General features: G+C 37.8%; 1 protein-coding gene across 1 annotated transcript; it reads right to left on the bottom strand.

The window, feature by feature from the left end:
• Positions 1–3,441: 3,441 nt before the first annotated feature.
• LOC143303922 (phospholipase B1, membrane-associated-like) lies at positions 3,442–9,533 on the bottom strand. Its single transcript, XM_076626121.1, has 7 exons — positions 9,187–9,533; positions 8,205–8,300; positions 7,598–7,809; positions 7,318–7,494; positions 6,872–7,191; positions 4,720–4,898; positions 3,442–4,641 (listed from the first exon to the last, which is right to left on the bottom strand). The coding sequence occupies exons 1-7, from the start codon at positions 9,314–9,316 to the stop codon at positions 4,496–4,498; spliced, it is 1,260 nt and encodes a 419-aa protein (XP_076482236.1). The 5' UTR covers positions 9,317–9,533; the 3' UTR covers positions 3,442–4,495.
• Positions 9,534–18,800: the final 9,267 nt, after the last annotated feature.

Below are 18,800 nucleotides of genomic sequence, written 5' to 3'. Positions count from 1 at the left end.
TCTGGAACGGGGTAACTTCAGTACTTCTGCTGGGGGTTGCATTCAAGTACTTCTGGCGCTGTCTGTAGATATTGTATCACTCGTTTGGTGTTGGCGCAGACAACTTCGTCAGTTGGAGAATAATCGTCCGGTTTACTCTTTCCACTTGACCGTTTGCCCGCGGAATTCCGGTTTTATTCCTAACGTGCTGTATATCATCGGAGATAATTCTTCTCGGATTTCCGAAACTCACAGACTGCTTCCTCAAGCGACTAATAATCTCCACAACGTTCAATAACAAAGTTTATTTAACAATTAACACTTTCGCTTTGGGTGCCGCTTGAGGTGTAAGTGTTGTCCGTGACAATTGTAACTGCTGGGGCTGGCTATAGATGTCCCTTGATGGGGTACTGCTGTTTTTCTTCCACTTTTAATGCGTAAAAGAAAAATCGGACCTCCGGTCGCCGGGATTCGAACTTGGGTCCCGAACGTTCGGGACGTAAAGCGCTAAGCACTGCGCTGCTGTCGTCCTACTTTAATTAGTGTCGAGTGGTGGTATTTGTTGTGGAGTGCCGCCACACGCTTATAGGCGGCGTTCGCGAGATGGCCTGTGGGTACGAGCGTCGTTTATTGGCAACATCCACGAAATTAGCAGGGACTCAGTCCGATACCTGGGCATGACCCTGGACAAGAGACTAACGTGGAAGAAACACATCTCAGATAAAACGAAGCAACTAAAGGACAAACTAAAAAAATTCTATTGGCTCACGGGCTGACGCTCCAAACTAAACATACAGAATAAAATTACTCTCTACAAGACCGTAATAAAACCTGTCTGGACCTATGGAATCCAACTATGGGGAACAGCAAGTAACTCCAACATTGAAATACTCCAACGCTTCCAATCGAAAACGCTAAGATCCTTAATAGACGCACCTTGGTGTGTTACCAACGAAACCATCCATCGCGACCTCAAGATACCCACAGTCAAAGAGGAAATAGCAAAATATAGCGACAGATATAGCAAAAGAGTCAACAAACACCGAAACCCCCTAATCACTGGACTACTTGAAACGACGGACCAGATTCGCAGGCTGAAGAGGCACTACCCGCTAGACCTAAACGCTAGATTCATTTAGTTATCCAAATTAAGCAAATGCACTTACTTGTAATACTTACTTATAAATTATACTTATCTATAATAAGCATTAACTTATTATAAATAAACAGCCATGTCACTACGCCACGCCAGAAAAATTACTGAAAATTCTCAACGCAAGAATTGATTGTAATTTCAACAAATAAATAAAAAAAAAAAAAACATCCAAGAAATGACCTGTGGGTACGAGCACCGCATATAGATAGCGACCACGCGACGAATGTAGGTTCGACGCCCCATATATCGGGCATACACCAATGCCATCTGTAGTTTCGTTATCGGCAGAACATTCTCTGTTGATTTTATTGATATATTGGATTAATCACTTCTTAAAAGTTACTCAGTTTTGAAACAACATCAAAACGTTTTACGCAATATATTTCAGACATCCCAACGAACGTATACTGTTCCGTAAAAAATCTATTAAATACATTGACAGTGAAACGATATTTCATATACGGTTCTTGCAAGAATTATTGTTATTTAAGACTTAGGAAAACGTATATACAGCAACAACGCACACTGTGCGCATTTCTGGCGAGCGCTTCCGTTCAGTAACAGTGCTTCGGCGGACTGGACTGCCGAAGCGAAAGGGTTAACAGTCAACAATCAACAATCACGCTTCTCGAATATGTTTGCTTCGCTGTTTGAAATGAAATGAATCTTTTGTTTAAAACCAAACGGATTCTTTTCTTTGTTGCCCCTCGATATCACCACTACGCACGCGTTTGTTAGATGCCGCGATCGTTGCAGCTTATGCATTCTTCCGAATATTCAGCGGAAGAACCGTAGGGATATCGATGGTAGATTAGGCATGTCAGCCTTACACTTTGATGGTATAGCGATTTGTATTGCGAAGCCGTCGGAAAGTTCCGTCGTCGGGTGCCACATATGTGTTATAAGTAAATAAATCATATGCCGAAAATCTGCAATAATTGCAACAAATTTGTGACCTAAATTTCGCAACTAGAGAGTAAAATAGAAGTAGAAACGACTCTATTCCTGAAGCCAGTGACAATAAAGAGTTAAACGTGGCAAACGTAGAAAAGAATAATGCGAGTGAAAGAGGATGAGAAAGAGGGACTGGGAGTTGAAGTGTTTGGCAACGTATAAAATATGGGCAAATTTTCTTACTTTTAATTTGTAATGAATAGAACTTTCAAAAATTGTTTGTTAGATGTTTTCAATCAAAATGATAAAAAGCACGATACAATTCCTAGCACATTTGCTTATGCTAAAAGATATTTAATGCTCATTGGTAAGTAAATATAATTGAAATTACACCGTGTCTGGTCTCATTTTAATCAAAAAGATTTTACAAATACGTTGGTAGAAGTTTAATCTAAAAAAATTTAAAAGAAACATACGTTATCTCGGTAATATATTTTTTTTCTATATATATGTCGAGACAACGTCCGAATCTGGGCCCGAGTCGTCCTCGTGGCGGGGGCTTGGGACAGGTAAGGATTCCTCACTGAAGCTATCCATGTTTTTTACACTGAAGTTATTTTTATTGACACACACACAAAATTGTTACAGAGTTGACACAAACTCACAATGATCACACACTCGCGACGCTAGTGACAATGGTCTTAGGTTCGATAACGAATCCGCGGACAACGGGATGGTAGTCGTACGCACTCGTAAAAATCTAAGTCGGATTCTTTGTTAATATTCACTGACCGTAAGGCGTTAATCTTTTTGTCGATGAGATCGCAAGAGAGAATGACTTTCCGTCCCGGTGATACCTCAGAGGAAAACTATGACGGGCTGTGTCTAAGGACACGAGATCATCGGATTCGTCGGGGATACGTTCGGAAAGTAAGGGAAATTGACGTTGCTGCTAATTGGCCAATCTCCATATCGGTAGTTAGAAAAGGATGCTAGCCGCCCTCGAGGGAAGGTTGCTAGTGGAAGACGTCGTTCGTGGAAAAATAGGTCTCTTCTGTCTTCCTGTAACTGGGACAAAGACGGTTTATCTGTTGAAGGATTTTAGGTAACTAGATATTAGTGTTTATAACGGTCCTCGGGCTAGCCGATCACGTACTGAGGAGACACGTCGGCATCTGGTAAACATCCTGCCCGGAGAATAGAATCTGCGTGTGGCGAGCTACGGGACAGAAACCGTTGGAATGTTTACTGCCACGTGCCGCTACAAATCTTTCTTTTAAGGAGAGCTATAGGGTTACTCAATGCCTTTGTTAGACGGAGAGTTCGTCCCGTTGACCGCGGCTACGTTCGGCGACTAATTGTCGCCTTGAGCCCAAGCTCATTGTCACAAGTCTCAAACAAATACAATTGGGTAGAATGATGGCAAATCGTTTAATTACAACTGTAGATTTTAATTGCAATGTTTTTATGGATTTTCCCGAGGTTTCAGAGGGAAGGCACCGGTGTCCTCTTATCTCCGACATATATATTTACGCGGAGGAAATTCGCACGGACACCAGGCCGCTTCTGGGGAAAGCGGCGTGGTAGTGTCGGACTCCAACCGACTAAAACCTCCACGATGACCGTCCAGGCTGCGATCGAGAGAGGCCCGGGAACCGGTGCGAGCGACACAACAGCCCCCCCCCCCTCCGCGCGCTGATGGAGCGGTATGTGGCCATATCACATTGCGCCTCCTCGCCGGAGCAACCGTGATAGGTTCCCCTACCAGACTGCTTGGCGGCCCCGAGGCGCTGAGCTGCCAGCTCCAAAGCCCGAACCTCACCGGGGGGCGCGGCGAGCCCAGCGCGCTTCGCCAACGCCACATGGAGTTCCCAGGCGATCACCCATCCAAATCTCGGTAATATCTGACATTCGGTCATGTTACACTAGCTAGAAAAATTTACCGATTGTCCAGCTGCACAAATTGTAAAATACAAATTATGATTTAATGACGATTATGTGAATATGAAAAGTAGATTCTTTTTCTTTCCTGGAGATCTCCTTCCTTCTTTCATTTCGGGATTCATGCGCGACTCACGCTCAAAACATATCAATGATATGCTATATACGTATATACTTTAAACAAAAGCGAAAGGGGAAATAAGCAACTAGCTAACTAAAGCGAAAAGATAGGAAAAGCGAAACATCTTCGAAAAAGCTGAATTTTGCGTTGATTTTGAACGTCCATTGGTCAACGTATTATTAATTTTCTTTATTACCTTTATTCGCAAAGAACTTAAATTATAAGATCAATATGACAATGACTGAAATACCACAGTAAAAATTAAATATTGTTATGGATACAACATTGGTTGTTATTTTTGAACATCTGCTGATTATAATTTTCATCATTTTTAAATAGGCAAATACGAAGATTATAATACATCTTCCACTTACAGAAACTGTTCTAAATTTCTCTAACCATCCTTAAGTTTCGTTGTTCTGTGAATTTTTATACGTCATCAAGAACGGTCTTTCCGGAGCAGGACACAGAAATTTTTTAAATAGCGAAGTGAAAGCGCCACTCTTGTTACCAACTGGTTCCAACAAATTGTTCCACAGATTATTCGCATCTTGGGAAACACAAAACATTTTTGATTATCAACGTAACACTCATGAAATAATTGTATAGTTTCATCTGTTAAACTCACATAGTGCATGCAGTTTTTGACTCCAATGAGAGCAATCAGCGTTAAGATATGAGAGGTCGGTAAATCCATCCTCGGCAACAGGTATTTTTGCATCTTCCAGAGTCGGTAAAATTACTACGGTGAAGTCATTTCTATGAAATTCTGGATAATTAGCGACTTCTTCGTCAATCTCTTGCCACCTAAAAAAATGAAACAAACTAGCTTATTCTTCATATGCATATTAAAATATATATCAAACAGTAATTGAAATGTGTTAGGGAAATAATATCGCATAAATGTGAAATAAGAAAAATAAGCTGATTGCAGTGCGAAATGTCGCATCGCGCTGAGACAGAAGTAAAATGCCTTTGTTAGTTACCAAGACTTCGCATTTTTTCAGTATAAACATCTCACATTTTGGCTTCGTAATTACACTTCGTGATCATTTGGATTATCATAGTAACTAAAAGTTCGTAGTTTTTTACAGATTATGTGGAATAATCCACTGTCAAAATTAACGATCTCCGATACACGGTATGGTAATGGAAAGGTGCAACACTTTTTCAAGATAATTAGGGTAAATGCCGCATTCCTAATCGGGATAGACGCCATTGATTTAGTAAAGGCTAGAGGTGAATTGAAACTGTTTCGCACTGAAGGAGAATTATCGATGATTCATTTACGGAGAGAAAGAAGGATGAAAGTTGGGGTATTTACACCATATTGATACGACACTTTCACGGAATCAGTCGATAGCCCCTTTGCGTTCACGCGTCATTCGAGTAAGGGTCTCGCCGATCTTCGTGATAAGAGAAATGAAATGTTAGAGGTTGTCATGTGTAGGACCTCGTCATGTTTATTGCTACGCGTAAAATCAATCGGCAAACTCGCGCGGGCCGCGAAATCTCAGGAGGCACGTCCTGCGCGTATCTCATTTACCCCACCATCGAACCTTCCGCTCGTCTTCCGTGCATGCGCACGAAATGTCGAAAGTGTTGAGTTTATGTTAGCCATCGAAGCGACGACATTTAGAATACCCCCGAACGAGATGATCGCGGTGCATGTATCAAATTTGTATAAACATTGTTTATATGCGCTAGAATATATTAATCACTTATGGTGGCAATGGACTAGAGGAAACATTGATCCTCTCTATTCGAAAATTTAATGGGACGATTTTCGAGTTGCTGTTATGGATTTTAATGAATAAGCAGATTTAACGTCTAACCTATGATTTTTCTTACAAGGATGGTTTATGTTTTCGAATGCCACAATCTTTTTTTCTACGACTTGTACGAGGTAAGCTGCGGATCTACATTCATTCTTGTAAAATAACAACGCGCGATTCTGTTGTTCTCGACTCTCATCTTATTTTCTCTTTAAGAATCTGTACCGAAACTTACCTGCGGTATCAGACGAGTATCGATACGTTTGTGGTGTTTCAAGTACAGTACTTGTTGGAATCGGTTAGTAAAGAATCAATATCCTAATTAACTGAACAATAACTAATACCTTTGCCTTTGATATTAATTGATAACAGATTGAAATTCCTAGATCGCTGTCGATAACATCGATAGATATGTGTTATATAAATACGAACTCGTCGTCTGAATAGACGCTCATAATATAAATTTATAAATATACTTATCAGTGTTTTTCATCCAAAATGGAGCCCGACATTGCCCAAGTCGTCAATAAGATCTTAATGTGAATTGAAATCAAAGATGATGAATATATGTCGTTCTCTAATAACTCTTTTCAATAAAGTTATTCACCAACATATAACAAGAATGACATACGCATAAAATAAAATAAAAGTTAAGGTAATCGGATTATAGAGATTATTTGCAGGTCGCAGCGATGTGTTTATAGACATACAACAGTAGATGAGTGGACACACCATGCAGACACAAACGTTGCCTTATAAGTCAAATTCAACATAGTAGTAGCAGCAGCTTTCTCTAAATATTTCGGTAACTAAGTGAGTTTACCCCCTATAGGAAAAATGTTGAGTTTCACAACATACTTAAGCTTCATTAAAATGGGAATAGTAGCCCCTTTTATGTATAATTACTAAGATTAAATATAAAGTATGATATAACAAAATTCTTGTAAGTGTTTAATCCTCAAGCACAAAATATTTAAAAAGTTAAATTCGGAAAATTATACAAACCTCTCAATTAATTCATAATATGCCGGTCTTTGATCCCTAAAATGTAAAGCAAACATACATGAGCATTCAATCATGGATGACACATAGCACCGCAATGACTCTCTTCCTTTGTGTGCAGCAACCAGTTCCTTTAAGTGAGGTGGTGGTATAAGAGCAACAAAAGTTCTTGGTAAATTGTCTCTTAATATTCTAAGAGTATGAATTAAATCTATTTTGTGATCATTTAACATAGACCATGGAGATGTTGCACACGTATTAATGCAAAAATCATTACTTCCAATCATCAACGAAATCAACGGGAAAACATAAAAATGTAGATACTATTGCTTAAACGATTAAATATTAAATGCAATTATAATTTTTAATTAAAGAAAGAAAAAGTTGTCCAATTTCACACTAGCATATATATATATGTATATAATTACTTTGTCTACGAACATACGAACCTTCCAAAGTTTGTTGATATCTATCCTCGGGTCATCTTTTATTTTATTGATCAGATATGTCGCCATGAAAGTCATATCTTTAGACATAGCTCCACCTTCGGCGACGTTTAACTGCGCAGCTGGATCAGTACTTATAGCATCTCCAAGTGAATAACCTATTAATTTAGGATTGAATTCCTGCATATAGAAAAATCGGACTATGAAAGATTTCAGTATGCACATTTATGGCGATAACACAAATCATATGCGTAAACAATGCAGATGTAAGAAATGAACAAACTTTAAGAATATTAGGGAGAGTCAGGTACTGTCGCCAAGTTCCTTGACCACCGATACTGCCTACTATGCCTCTATTTTCAATGTTCACCTCGAACATATAAATCGAAGTAACTCCAGCGCCGATTGTCAAAGAATCGCCCATTGCAGCAATGACATCTATGTCTCCTGGTCTTAAATGGTGAACCGAATGGGGAACTTTCGAAGACCTGCCAGCTAAACAAATTAAAGTAAAGACATTAGAATACATATGAACTTCAAAAGATAAGCATCAATTTTACTATTCTTAAACTACAGTGTGGTGAGGAACTTGCAATGTTACATATGTATCTTAAAAATGATATTAATAGGACAAAATTATGAATGAATTCAAAATCATATTGAAATTCTTGTAGCCACTACAAGTTGTGAAGAACAGCGTTCTTCACTGTAGTTTGCTGCCACAGAAATTTACTGATTGTCTCTAGGATAAATTGTAAAAATTATTGGAAATAAAAGAAATCTGCGATTTAAAATGAATAATGATTTTAAGGAATAAATACGATGATGTAATATTTACAAGTGATACCATGAAGTAATTGATAACAATAATCATAAATTTGGTTAACTACCTGTAACGTTGCAAGGAAAAGGGACGTGTATTGGAATTTCCTTTTGAAAGTTATTTTTATTCCGTAATTGAGACATTCGATCCTCATTTGTTGTGCCTACGAAATAGTCATTTTAAAACAACTTACAAAAATACTTCATCTGTGATGTAACGTTACACGCGATATGTTAAAACTCCGATCAAGTAATTGCAACGAATGATTTCAAAACTTCTACAAACAATATCGGATTCGTTCTAAATGTTAGACATATAGATGTGTAATCTTGGTACTTGTACCTTACAGTAATAAGAGCATTGTTTTCACTTCTTAAATTTAACGTGCATATTTTAATTTTCTAGAGTTTTAATAGTACGTGAAAACTTTCTTGAGCTACTGTATATTTTCAAGATTTATGCTATAAAGTAAAGGCGTTCAGTGGCGAGGTATCAACTTTTCCCGCGCGCCCCGTCCCTAACCTAACCAAAACCCAATTTGCATCTGAAATCACAATCAGGTTGGTGCCTCTTATACTCGTAGAACAAGACTGACCAGTATTTTAAGAACAAATGGAAATGGTATACGGACACCTTTTGATTTCACTTGTACCTAACAGCTCGTCACTTTTAATACACTTCAGGACTGCTGTTTAGTTTCGTTACGAATTTCGAAATAAGTACTGTTTGCAAAATTCTTCATCTCAAGAACCAGAAGAGGCTACCACAGAATTCATAGCGCATGTTACTTGAAAATATAATCTCTACAATATTTATATGTTAAAAGAAAAATTATCCGTGCTGTGCAAGCTTTTGTCTACTTTTACCGAAAAAAATTTCGTCAACTTATCATTTTATCGCGAAAATATATATATTCACAATGAAACATTAGTCTATGAAAAATAAGATTCACGATATTTCAATTTTCCTCCAAAAAGCATCTCTCTAACCAAAAGAAAATGATATTACTGCATAAAGACGTAACACGAAATAAACTAAAACAGACATACCGTAGGATTGCGTTAACCAATTACGATATCCACGATAGATGTAATTGAGAATCGATTTATCCAAGGCAGTTCTCTGCGACATGGTCAGCACGCATAATTCCAATACAAGGTACAGATACAGCTTCTTCATCGTAAGTTTTGTTGCACAATCAAATGGTCACTTTTAAGTTTCCACAGTGATATTTTATTTTTGTTGATTATAAAGACAAAAAAATATAAATTCTTGTGATGACTGCTAACTGTTGCGCGTATTATCGAGGGCCTCGATAGCGCCGCATCCAGTCTTAGCTGTTGCTAGTTAGCGATCGTTACAAATACTGTTCGCACTCGTAAAAGATTTGAATCTGTTATGTGATCATAATGTGAGATAAAATGTATACTTTGATTCAGATACTCCCATCTCAATTATTTTTCTTGCTTATGTATTTGCATTTACGTTGTCAACAAGGTCAGGAAAATTAATAAGTACGGATAGGCAAAGCCTGGGCAATTTTATTTACATATTATATAACATGAATAGACTACCGTTATTTCTTATTGTACTTTAAGCATACTATAAAAATTGTATAACAAAAACAGAGATTTGAAAGAAAAATTTTTCTCAAGAAAAATGTTACAGATGTTGCTTTCCTTGACTGCATACGTTAAATATGATAAATTCAAGTTAAAATATCTGCTAAATTAATATAGTTTTGGATAAAAATAGGTTAATACTTTTTTATAGAGAATGCCGAACTGGATTAACGTATTAAAAGGCATATGATTTTATTTGAAAAAACAAAACTGACTTTTACATTTTCTCTAAATCTTATTACCACATTTTTTAGTCCTTTAAATAATGGAATCCTTATGCGAAACATTTTCCCGTATTCTCTGAAATGAAAATAATTAAATGAACGGAGTTAATGCGGAAGATGTTAGTTTCTAGTTCGTTACTGGTTACTAATCACATGTTTATTCGTTGATTGCTTTGCCGAGAATTTTTTTATTCATTTTAACGTAACCTATTTTCTAACAGGGAACGTCATCATTAGACTAATTTATAATAGAAAAATATAATTTTATCATCAATCATTACAGGGTATGGTTTTACGTGAAAAATAATCATTTACGTACCATAACACTATTCGCATATAACAAATATTACAAATATAATTATTACTAAAATTTACTTATGTGCAGCGTTTTTCCATGGACTCCAAATCTCTACAGGACAATTACGGACACAGTATTACTCTAAATCAAACATCAAGCATACCATTCGTGATGAGCTAACAATTTATGTCTATTTAACAAGTCAATGGAAAGAATAAGATATCATAAAAGTCATTGCATCTACAAAGAGTCTACAGCTCTGCTTTCTGCCGAAAATAGCATCTACGTGATCTAGTTTCAACGCTTAATTTTCTATTTAAATATTCTCAATATTCTCTATCTATACCATGAGTTTGCACTGCTTGCGATTTAATTACTTTATGTAATTGTATTTTAAATGTCTTTTAGAGGCTTCCGTTAAATGTTTTGTTAAACTGGTTAGTTAAATTAATACAAAGTGTCTAAAATTCATATACATGTTTATTTATCGTTACAATTTCGTGTCATTTATTTTCATTTAATGCAAAAATTAGGAATATTCATTAATCTTTAATACAATTTATCATCGGTACGCGACTAATTAATTTTATCACGGTTACAGAAAAGAGTATCCTCGTATATACAGACACTCTTATAAAATTCAAATTATACTTAATAAAATTTGCAATTCAGATAGTTCACGCGACAGCGCACGACGTGGCCTAGACCTTCATAATTTAGACATAGATGAGGTTATGTCATGACGAAACCGCAAAAACCCATCTCGACGTAACAGGTAAACGTGCCAAGGTAAACTATACAAATGAGGATTGAGAACACAAACTGTAAGAATTCAAAACCAGCGAAGAAATATGTCGCATAAATGTACTTGTATTTGGTGACATCATATAACTATCCCTGGTAAAAGAACGTTGTTGTTTTGTACAACTACAGTGACGTGATTATTACAATCACATTACAGATATTAATTCTTGGTACCAATTTTCAATCTCCGAACTCGTCACGAATATAAGGCAGAAGGACGATACAGAGTTTATCGACCTATTAAATAATTTACGATTTGGCGATATAACAATTCCTCAATAAGAAATACTATGCGAGCGAAGGAGAATTCCTCTATTCTGCGAGTTTGTGGTTGGTGCAGCATTAAGAATATTCCCGACAGCAAAATTAATGGACGAAAATGATACAAAAATGAGATAGCATAATCACATTGTCTATACATTACTTACTCAGTAAGACGAGTTTCGCTAGGTATGGAAAAAGATCATCCAAGAATGTTATTTCTGCAAATGTAAATAAATGCAGCGGAATCTTGCATACAATAGCATTAACTGAGAGATTACGAATTATTTTACGACGAAACATGTCAATTCTGGTGGTTTGATGAACGGCGCAACGGGAATCGTAAAAAAATTTACATCGTCAACACTTTGAAGAAATCAGCTGGAAGACGGGACATTCCCGGACTCAGTGCTTATAAAATTTAACGACGAATCCATTGAAAGCAAATTCAAAGACATCGATGGCTACATTCCGATATCTCTAATAGTGCAACATTTCAGGCGATGAAAGGTCATGAAATTAACGTTAAACGCAGAATGTTATCCCTTATCCTAAGCTCTAGTGACTGTACATAAATTACGAGAAACTACACCAAACAGGGCTGTAATTGGTCTTGGCAAAAAGAATTTTTCAAAGGACCAAATCTACTTTGCTCTTAGTCGTGTTAAAACGTTAGACGGCCTAGCTACATCTGATTTAACGCCTAAGACATTTATTAATGAATCCTATGACGAAAAGGTACTTGCAGAAATGCAAAGATTACCAGGACTTTCTTCGCCAAAAAAACAGCTGAAGCCTACTTTCTACGACCAATGTGTCAAGAAACGACCCAAATATCTTTGAAACGGGGAGTTAGTAATAAAATATAGGAAACAAGTCAGCATTGAATGGCAAACCTATATTTAGAACCGGGCGATGTACTCCCCCAATGAAAATTTTGTAAAACAACCGCCCAATTTCATCACTTCCAGCAACTAGTTTGTGAGAAACGGTGGGATACAACCGAATGAAATGACGAATACGACAGTTCATTTGCAATAACGATAAGAATAAAGAAATTGAACAAATTTCACAAGAGAGACCAATCGTTAGACTATCTCTACAAGATGCAGGATGTTTTATCCCAACTGGTTGATCCAGCACAGAGCGATCGATACGCATATATAAAAATGGTCATGACTGCTTGACTGACTACTTGACAATAATCATGCGTGAAAAATTCTTTAATGGAATCAACGGAAGACATACCCTACGCGAAGCATCTTAATATCAGTTCAACGATTGCAGAGCAATCACTGAAAAATTAACGCAAAAAGATTATATCACGAGACCAACGGGAGAATATGCTCTATGAGATGCAACAGGAATCGTTTTGGTTCATCAAGCCGTTCCATGGAAATCGATAGACATACACGAAATCGGTATATCATTCATCGGTGAAATTAATGTTTTAAAATAGAACATAGTTTAGAATAAACAAATCGGGAAAGTTTTCTTAACAAGATTAACGAAAGAGTATATCTTACAAGATGCATGAAACAAAAAGGAAAGAAAAAGATATAATCATTGAATTAGAAGTCCCCTCTCTCGAAGTCGATATAATATAAATATCACTTAATCGGATAAAGGTTTATCCCAATTAAAATATTTGTAATTGTTATATTTATATATTATAACTATTATAATAATTATATCATGTTGCAGATAAAGGAACATGTTTAATATACTGAATATAAAGTATTCTTTTCACACTTTCTTGTACACTTCTTTTTATATTGGCCTTTACAATGAACTTTCTTTCAAACGTTAAATATAAAATTTTGTTATTCTTTGATAATTTTATCATTAACGCATAACTGAACAATCTCTCCACGGATACAGAAGAAGACATTGGTGTGTTATATCAAAGAAAATATACGTCGAATCAATGGATAATCCTTTAACGTATGCAAATCACGACTTTCGCGGAAGAAAATTTTGTGATTTCTAATTCTGTATTAATAGAAACTCAATTACAGATTTCAGGTTGTGATGATCCAAAGTCGAAAAGGTCATCATCTGTGGTATCAATATCCTCTGACGGTCCCTAAGGAACATAAAAAGGAGAAGACAAGTTACGTAAAAAAATAATACTGCATAAGTTATCGCAATAATAATAAGGAAATTATTTTATCTATACGTACTTGTCAGCAACAACCGTTTCAAGTTCTGCATGTAATTGTGGATGGTGACTCGTTTCGATGCAATTCGGCCATCGAGATTTGAATTATAAAAACGAGAACGCTATAACTGCAGTTTACTTAGCCTCAATCGTGGCAAAATAAAAAGATGATACCAATCTTGTATAGAAACTCTTCAATAATCCTTTAACCAATGGCGTACAGAACTGGTATTACCTTTTATTAATGTTTCTAACCTTTTTCTAAACACAAAACCGAAAGCGCAATGCCATAATGTGGCCCTTTTTCTCTCTGGATGATATCTATAACTTTTACTAGTGGCGTTTGCAACGAGATCGCATAGGAAATTCCATCTTGCTATTCCCGTTCTGTTCAAAGTATAACTTTATGTATTTTGCATAATTTCGGCAAATTTAGGACGTGCGGTACATTTTTGTAATGCATTGCATTTGGACATAACGTTGTTGTTACTTAAGAGCACTGTGTCACATTTTTCACACATTGCCGTCACGCAATCAATTGTAGTTCATAAACTTAAAGTGTGAGCATGTCTAAAATGTTGTGATAAACACGGTCTGATATCCAAGGTGAAAGATGCATCGTCTTCAACATCAGTTAGATAATTTTCATCTTCATGATTCAATGCCTGATTTCGATATTCCTGATGCAGATGTTGCCGATAATCTCTCAATGTATTTATCACATTGAAAAGTATCTACACCAATGCTAAACGATATGCTAAACAAACGAAATGCGTTTACGGAGCTACCGGTATTGTCTATAATTACTGTCTGTATTATACTAGAACAGTGGCAACACTTGGCAACATTGTATACCGCTGAAACAAAGTGCCTAATGAGCCATCTATATCCTAGCGGTCCTTCCGCCGAACGTTGGAGAAGAACGCGCGGCAACGGTCGCGAATGCCTAACAAACGCGTGGATAGTGCGGATATTGAGGGGCGACAATAAGAAAAGAATCGAATCCGATCGACGGTTAGGTCCGAACCAGGAAGTGAAAAGGTCGCGTTGTAACCACGCAGCGAGACTGAGTAGCGAAACCGAGAGCGATACGCGACGCGATCAAAAGAAGACACTTGTTAATAAATATATTGTTGATCTAAACACCAAGTGATTATTTAACGCGCTACACCCAATATCATCTCAGAACTTTAATCGAATTCTAAGTGAATCTGACGAAGAATATCAGCAATCTTATTACAACTGTGTACGCCTTTGAACTTCATACATGCCAAAGTTGCTGGCTGCCGCTCGAATGCAATTCAACCTAAGCAACGTACAATGACATCGAGGAAACTCCTTCTTCTATTATACCACGCATTGGCTGTAGTGCATACATACCGTATTTCATGTAATTGTTGCTTTAACTGAGTAACCGTGTTCAGATACATCTCACTTTGTTCGACCATTCGCGAAGAGACGCGATCGCGAGGAAGCGCGCCAACGGGAATCGTAAATTCCCGTTTCGATTATGAAATCGATGCCACGAAATGATCGATCCTCTATTTCGGTCAGGATGATAGAGGTGGTTGAATTTATTATAACACTGAGGTAACAGGTTACAATTCACACTTTATTCCAACAACTTGTAGATATAGACAGTGACGCTCGGTGCGTATAGATATAAGTTAAACCGATGACTGATTTAAAGATGCAAAACCTGTGCTGAGATGTTGACTGATCTAACGATGAGAAACCAGTGCTGATGTGTTGACTGATCTGTAGATAATAAACTAGTGAAGTTCGGTGACGATGCTGTCGCAAAGGAAAACTCTTGCTGGGTGTTGGTCGCCCCACCACTGGTCGCTTATGGGTAAAAATCTCGGGAAAAATGGGAAAGCCCCGTTTCCCTACCTTTTTACCTGATGGAGCAATAACCATGAGGAACCTCTTGACTTGAAGGTGTTTTATACCAATTAACGGGCTTAAGCGTAAAATCGAAAAGCTTAGATTTATGACAGTTCCTTATGATTATTGCGGTCCGACTAATTATATTTGCACAGCTAGTGGCAGCATTGACCGAGGAATGGATTCCGTGTTACGCAAAGAGTCACCGGACTTAACAGTAGCATATCGCTGTATTTGGTCTTATTTTGATCATCAAAATTTCACAAGTACGTTAGTGAAAATTTAATTTCAAAAAATTCTAAACAGTAAAAAGATTTCTCTGTTTCATTAGTATTGCCTCGTCCAATGTCTTGATGATTCTTGACTGAAATTCGTGATCTAAATTCCGCAATTAGATAGTAAACTAGAAGTAGAAACGATTCTATTCCTAATGCTAGTGACAATGAAGTGTTACACGTGGCGAACGTAGAAAAGAATAATGCGATTGAAAAGGAAAGAGAAACAGGGACTGAGAGTCGAAGTATTCGGCGACGTATAAAATATGAAGCTGCGTAATACGCTGAGACCTTTTTCAGCTGAAAAATCAAATTTTCTTATTTTTAATACCCAATGAATAGAACTTTTACCAACTGTTTGTTAGATGTTTCCGATTAAAATGGCAAAAAGCATGATACAATTCGTAGCATATTTGCTTATGCTGAATGTTATTAAATGCATATTGGTAAATCAATATAATTCGTATTGCACCGTGTTTAGTCTCATTTTAATCAAAAAGATTTTACAAATACGTTGGTAGAAGCTTAATTTAGAAAAAATTGAAAAGAAAACATACGTTATCTCGATAATATCTGACATGAAGTAAAATGCTACAACTGCAATGGAAAGTACCCAGCTAGCTACAAGGGCTGTGTAGTCAGGAAGCAATTGCAACGTAAGCTGTTTCCGCCGCTTCGAAACAGGACGCACAACACCTTTCACGCGTAACAGGATAGCACAGAAACTGAGACAACAACAAATCTACAGCACGTAATGAACAATAACCACAGTAACACCAACACCGTTGGTTGGCATTGTTTGGATGTCAATGACATCATCAACAAATATTGGTTGGGGAGCGGGGATTCTATGTGCGTGTTGGTTTGGCGGCGGGTCTGCGATTTCCATAGCGTCGTTTGAGAATTCCAATACGGCGAACCTGTTGTGAGTGTTTATTTGTATTGTTGATTATTCGTTCCGGATGTCGTTCGTGTTTGTTTTTGATGTTTCTATCTTTCGCTTTTTTGAATTAATGGCGTCATTGGTACGGGGGGATCTGCTGCACTTTTGCCACGGAGGAGGTAGCGCGGGGTAGTTATAACTTTGCTCAGGAGAGCCTGGTCGTGATTGCTGGGCCATCATCGAGCTAGTTAATTCAGAATGAATAACTAGTCGTGAGGCTATGAGGCTAGTATTCGGGTTAGGGTTAGGTGCATGGGATTTTCTTCTCCCTAAAGGGTAGGAAACACTTGGCTGTGTTCACTTTCGACGGTTGAGCGGCACGTGTTGTTTTTGAACTTCACTGGGTACTACAGACACGTCTGCACGCTTCGGCACTCAACAGCGAACTGATAGCTTTCCTTAAAAGAAATATTTGTAGCGGCACGCGACAGTAAACATTCCAACGGTTTCTGTCCCGTGGCTCGCCACACGCAGATCCTATTCTTCGGGTATGATGGTTACCAGATGCCGACGCGTCTCCACAGTACGTGATCAGCTAGCCCGAGGGCCGTTATAAACACTAAGATCTAGTTACCTAAAGTCGTTCAAACAGACAAACAGTCTTTGCCTCAACTAAGGGAAGATAGGGGAAATCTATTTTTTTCAACGAACGACGTCTCCCACCAGCAACTTTCTCTCGAGGGCGGCTAGCATCTTTTTGTAACTACCGATATGGAGATTGACCAATTCGTCAATTTCCCTTATTTTCCGAACGAAGGCTATCCCCGACGAATCCGATGATCTCGTGTCCTTAGACACACCCCATCATAGTTTTCCTCTGTGGCATCGTCGGGACTGAAAGTCATTCTTTCTTGCGGTCCCATTTTTTTTTATTATTTATTTATTTACATTTTACAATTTGTCCAGTAGGACATTTGGTAAAATATTATAGCTTAGTCGTGTAATAATATAACATGTGGATGGCTACCCCCAGTGGGATACCATCTTCGAATTTGATTGATTTATTTCTTTAGTATAGTGAGTGTTTGTATGTTAGGTTATGTCCTTGTCAGTTCAACAATCATCGAGAATACACCTAATGGCTCCATTCACAGCCAACACACTCAACTTCAGCCTTAACTCCACTAAAAACAAAGGAGTCAATCGAAGCAGCCACGGAATACTTAAACACGAGTATAATAAACGCAATCTGCCTCTCCACACCGTCAAAGACGTCTATCAGCAAACAAGAATATCCCCAATACATACTAAAAAAAATAGCAGAAAAACGTAGACTAAGAAGAGTGTGGCAGACCCATAGAACACCGGATGACAAACGCAAACTAAACAACGCAACTAGAAAGATATCCAAAACCTTAAAAAATTATAAAAACGACTGTTTCCAAAAATACCTCGCCAGCTTATCCCCCACAGCCGACTCCAACTACTCACTATGGAAGGCCTCCAGGAAACTCACCCGCCCCACACAAATAATCCCACCTATCCGCCGTCCGCAAGGTGGATGGGCGCGAAGCCCTATAGAAAAAGCCGACCTGTTTGCTAAATACTTGTCTAAAGTATTCAAACCCCATTCCCCCAAAGCTACCGCGGACGTTACTGAATACTTGCACACCCTCTTCCAAATGTCCCCTCCTATCGAACCGTTCACTTCTGCAGAGACTATAGAAACAATCAGTCGCCTAAACCCCAAGAAAGCAGCAGGGCACGACCTAATAGGCAATAAAGCAATCAAGAAACTTCCCATAAAAGGGATAGCACTCATCACATCGATTTTTAATGCTATCTTTCGCCTTGAACACTATCCTAAGGACTGGAAAATCTCATTGATTACCCTCATCCCTAAACCCGGTAAACCGATATACGAAACCAGCTCCTATCGCCCAATCAGTCTTTTACCTACCCTGTCCAAACTATTCGAGAAGATGCTCACGAACCGACTCCTTCCACTCCTATAGAACTTGAAAACACTCCCAGATCACCAATTCGGCTTCCGAAAACAACATTCAACAGTAGAGCAAATCCACCGCATAACTCATACGATCAGCCAAACACTCGAAAAGAAAGAATATTGCTCAGCGGTTTTCCTAGACATCCAACAGGCATTCGACAAAGTATGGCATGAAGGGCTACTATACAAGCTTAAAAAGATCCTACCTCACCCCTCTACTCCATCCTAAAATCCTACCTA

Source organism: Bombus vancouverensis, chromosome 17, assembly GCF_051014615.1.
Source record: "Bombus vancouverensis nearcticus chromosome 17, iyBomVanc1_principal, whole genome shotgun sequence".
In the NCBI taxonomy this organism is placed as follows: domain Eukaryota; kingdom Metazoa; phylum Arthropoda; class Insecta; order Hymenoptera; family Apidae; genus Bombus; species Bombus vancouverensis.
This window is presented reverse-complemented; position numbering and strand designations above follow the sequence as displayed.